General features: G+C 42.3%; 2 protein-coding genes across 11 annotated transcripts in view; one reads left to right on the top strand and one right to left on the bottom strand.

Moving 5' to 3' along the window:
* Positions 1–3,708, bottom strand: part of LOC108690662 (ribose-phosphate pyrophosphokinase 1) — an 8,915-nt gene extending 5,207 nt beyond the window's left edge. For 2 of the 8 annotated variants that reach the window (XM_018198058.1, XM_018198059.1), the window contains exons 1-3: positions 3,527–3,701; positions 1,010–1,217; positions 156–339 (exon numbers count right to left, since the gene is read on the bottom strand). In XM_018198058.1, the coding sequence (XP_018053547.1) occupies positions 156–339; positions 1,010–1,217; positions 3,527–3,596 (462 nt within the window). In that variant the 5' untranslated portion in view covers positions 3,597–3,701. The other 6 variants (XM_018198057.1, XM_018198063.1, XM_018198061.1 and 3 more) reach the window with 6 other exon arrangements.
* LOC108690665 (ubiquitin-conjugating enzyme E2-22 kDa) overlaps positions 2,507–4,710 on the top strand; it is a 3,704-nt gene continuing 1,500 nt past the window's right edge. For 2 of the 3 annotated variants that reach the window (XM_018198066.1, XM_018198067.1), the window contains exons 1-2: positions 2,507–3,042; positions 4,525–4,677. In XM_018198066.1, the coding sequence (XP_018053555.1) occupies positions 2,980–3,042; positions 4,525–4,677 (216 nt within the window). In that variant the 5' untranslated portion in view covers positions 2,507–2,979. Of the gene's footprint in view, positions 3,043–3,965; positions 3,974–4,524; positions 4,678–4,710 lie in introns of those variants that run through there. The other variant, XM_018198068.1, reaches the window with a different exon arrangement.

The following is a 4,710-nucleotide window of genomic DNA, read 5'->3' as shown; positions in this document are numbered from 1 at the left end:
TATATATATATATGTATATATATATATGTATACTTGCTACCAAATAAAGTTAATATAACCAGCTTACATAAAGACTAGTTAAATACCAACTATTTACAAATATATAGGAGTAAATAATGGAGTGATTATTCTATTATTCTATATGTTCCGCCTACCTTGTCTTTTTTGTCCTGCCTCGCATAAGGAAAGCAAGGTATCACCGCTGTTACTCGAGATGCAGAAGCAATTTTACAAGCGTTGATCATGATGAGAAGTTCCATAAGATTATCATTCACCTCGCCGCTTCCACTTTGTACGATGTAGACATCTTCCCCACGAACGGATTCTCCTATCTCCACGCTAAACATTATTAAATCTTGCGTTATTTCCTGCAATCTTACAAGAACAGTAGAATATGAGTGAGATTCTCGAATAGATAATTTTTTTTTTAATAATTAGAAAATAAAAATCCTAGTTAATATCTGCAGGATATCGATGCGACTGCTTAATGTGAACTGCGGAAAAGAACGGCGAGATTTTTCTCATTTATCATCTATGGCGATATAATCAACGTGATCGTCGTGATCTTTGCGATGAGTAGCATTTTGCGAGCTCAGAAGAATCTGCACGCGGCTCCGCGCGTTGTATTCATTTCGAGAAACGTCGTAGCGCGGATTGACGAACGCGGCACGCGTCCATCGAGTTAGAAAAACGGTTTAGAAGTCGTAGAGCGATCAGCGAGGTGAAGCGAGGTCGGGCACGAGGGAACAGAGACAGAAATAAGAAACGCGGAGTATTGTTGATTGTTATCCCGCGTATTGCGAATTGCGAAGGAATAACGCGGAGGCTATGTGTTGCGGAGAAGGAATAACGAAGGAAGAAGAATAAAGCAGACTAGAAGAAGAACGTGACGGCATTCGTTTGGAGTTCGCCATGTGGGAATCATACTATCACACAGCCCACGCGCGACGACACGTGGTCTTATGACTGACAATAAAAACGTGGTTGCGGCGTACGTAGCGACCATTACCATGTCTCGAGGTTGCTGAATTTCTTGGTGACAACCTTGCCGATGTCGATGCCAAGACGGTCGACGATCCGCTGAGCAAGATCTGGATGCGAAGTCCCGCTGAAGACTTTGATGTTGGGCATTCTGCTCTGTAAGACTCGCGCGCGTGAGTTTTCCAAGTTTGCGCGTAACAAACTCTTGGCACGTACTGGCTGCGACACAGGCATCACTACAACAGAAAGCACCGGGGCGGTCGGCCAATCGGTGATCGCGCGCGCACCGGACGTGACGTCGCTCGATCACGCTCCGCCTACGCGCACGCCGCGGCCGCACGAGGATATTGGGATTGGATATATCTATATCTATATCTATATCCTGCAGTATCTTGCAATTAGCGCGTTGACAGTGGTTGAACGAAGCTGAACGGAGCGGGGCTTCGTTATCGCTTAGCTTAGACACTTATCCTGCATTCCGTTTGCGCATTTCCTCTCTATCCATCTCACGCGGAAAATAACCATCTTTGATAAACGGTTTTATCGAAGATATGCTTATGGCCGCCTTCCAAATTGCTTGCGTAAGACCGGTATCATACAGACTACACATTCAAATCGAAAATTGAGATTAAAAATTGAAATTTGATGAAAACGAATCAAAACGAAAGAAGCGAAATTTCTTCGTTCAAATATCTGAATTCTGATCCTTAATCTTACAAATGTTTACCTATCGGAATTGTTTTTATTCTCTACCAAATATAATATAAGGTGATCCCTTAAAAGGAGGGACATAAAAAAAAATTTTTTCAATATTACTTAATTAAATTTTAAAGACGAATATTTTCTTATAATTGTTAAACTAATACAATATTATATATTATTATATTTATAAATAATTAATAACACTTAATGTGTGACATTACAACAAAAGTTACATCGAATTGAGTTATGAGATTTCATTTTTTTAAATTGTATTTTCTACTGAATATTTTTTGCGAATATTTGGATTTTTAAATAGACAAATCAATAAAACTGAAAATTATATTTCACACTTATTTTCGATCACACATTAAAAGAAGGATATACAATAAATAATCGTGTCCTTAATTTGGGAGAAATTTGAGACGCGTCTGAAAAGAAAACTAAGACGATCAGGTTCAAAACTATCCCTCCTAATTCGGGTTGATCACCTTACTTGACCGATTTCACGACGAGGTGGTCGCGCTCGTGCTTCCACCAGTTCCACCAGTTGTTCCACCCTTCGCGTTGATAACGTACTTTAATCGCGTTGGTTCCGCGAGCGGAACGTGTAGTGGTTACGATCTCGATTGCCGCATTCGTCGCACGTGCACACGTGCCGTCCTTGTCAATCTTGTCAATCTTGTCATCGGGGATCGGGGGGATCGAAGCGCATTGGCGCAATCCGCGCAATAGCGTAAATCGGCGTAAATAGCGCAATTGGGCGCAGAATGCAAATGGCGGCCAGCCGGGCCAGCGATGAGCCGTATGAGCGGTGAGTGGGCTGCGCGGCGCGACGTGAATCTAGACGAAATTTAAAAGGGGCGGGCGCGAGAGCGGTGAGAGTGATAGTCAACTTTTGCACATTGATGTGGCGCCGCGCCGATGGCTGCCGGTGGCGGTGAGTCGAACGACGAGTCGCGTGTGTACGTGCGCGGTGGTGCGCGGTGGCGGCGTGATTTCGTAGATACGGCCGTTGCAACGGACTGTTACTGGGTTAGGCGGTTAGGGTTTAGGGACGTTAGGGACGAGTCCGAGTGAACAGGCAGGCGAAAAGACAATTTGGATTTGAGTGCAGGTGCACGGAATTCGTCGATTCGCATTTCGCGACATTCGCGTGGAGGACACTCTACGCGTGACGCGACGCGACGCGACGCCGCCAACGTGCAAGAAAACGCGTCGCAGGGCACGAGCTCGCTCGTTCGTCCTCGTCCGAGTGACAATGACAACGTGCTAACCGTTTTAAATGATTCGGGAGCCATGGCGAACATCGCGGCACAGCGAATCAAACGGGAGTTCAAAGAGGTTATAAAGAGTGAGGAGGTGAGTGTCGAGAGTGTCAAGACGGTCGAGTCGACGGCAACCAGAGCAAGCCAGAGTTCGCGCGTGCTATCCCTGATGCTCGCAATCCTCGCAATAAGCTACAACAGCGGCCGCGTATCGCGATATTACGCAATCCCAGCGATCGGGATCTAGCACGCGGTCGTCGACAATTCCAGACGAATCCGCTCGACAGCGGGTGACAGGAGAGCCTGTTGCTCATCGCGCAAGTCGCAAATCGCGAATCGCAACCCAGTGCTCGACTGTCACTTCTACCCGTATTTCTTGTCGATTCTAGATTCTAGAATATTCAAAGAGAAAGAGAGCTCAACGAATTTCTCTCAATATCGTATTGTACCGCTTGCGATGTAACGCATGTTGTAATGTTACGATATGGTAATTGGCATCTCCTTGTCCTACAGTTGTCGTCGATGTCGAATGTCGATGATCTAATGAAAATATGCTCGCTCGATTCGACCTTACTCACCACGATGCGCGTGTGCAGGTTCGGAATCTCGGCCGCACCGGGAGTCTTTGCACTTTTTCAGATTGCTCATTTCTGCCCTCGCATTTCATATATCTGTCCCCAATAATACTTGCACGTGCTTTCGAACGGCTGATTTACGGCTCGGCGTAAATAGTCGCGACTAAGGCCATATCATGACAGTATATTTTGTATATTATTATGAATTCCGTTATTGTGAAACGATCGAGATTTCTCTTATCATGCCTCGGATGTCATAGGACATAGGTTATGATTACATGTTTATTTTGATAATTGTACCGCGAGACTGATGTAGTACCACACACGAATTTTACAAGGGAGCATAATTTAGCAATGTGTTTTCGGTTCTATTATCTCGTCCTTTTATCTATCATCACATAACTAAAATGCTTTTCTGCCTGGGGAAACAAGGATGCAATTGAAAAACAAGTATCGCGTACATCATTAAAACTGTCGGAAATATTGCTGCGCTGCTACGATTTCTTAATGCTCAATTGTTTTCTTTAAATTAACCGCTTCGTCTTTACTTTTCTAATCAATATGTCATTTGCTATCAATTTGCTCTCCAAATTATGATTTTTACAACTTGATTGTTGTATTGCTGTATCTATATGCCTTCCAAATATATATAAATGAAATTGTAAAATATGTTCTTATCACAAACCCTTAATAGATTTGATTTCTAATAAATTAGTACATGTTACAGTTTGGTCACAAATATATTTATTCATTAATTTGAATTTAATTTGAATTTGAACTTAACACTTAAATTACAGATTTTTTTTTTATATAATAATATGTTACAAGTTATTTCCATTTTGCTTACTCATGTTGTGCGTGCGTGCGTGTGTACATACGTATGCATGTAGTTTTATAAGTTTTGATATACTGTACGTCCAAGTTGTTACATATTATACATTTATAACATATTTATAGCAACTTGACCAACTAATACTTTATTTATTTAATGTTTGTAATAGATAGCAAAATGTGCGATTAAAGTAGAGTTGGTCAACGATAGTCTTACCGAATTAAAAGGAGAGATTGCTGGTCCACCAGACACACCATACGAAGGTGGTAATTTTGTGCTCGAAATCAAAGTTCCCGAGACGTATCCATTTAATCCTCCCAAAGTAAGTTCATAGTTTTAAGAATGTAAACTGTTT

The sequence above is a fragment of the Atta colombica genome, unplaced genomic scaffold (assembly GCF_001594045.1).
Source record: "Atta colombica isolate Treedump-2 unplaced genomic scaffold, Acol1.0 scaffold348, whole genome shotgun sequence".
Lineage (NCBI taxonomy): Eukaryota > Metazoa > Arthropoda > Insecta > Hymenoptera > Formicidae > Atta > Atta colombica.
The sequence above is the reverse complement of the archived record's forward strand: the minus strand, read 5'-3'. Positions and strand labels throughout refer to the sequence as shown.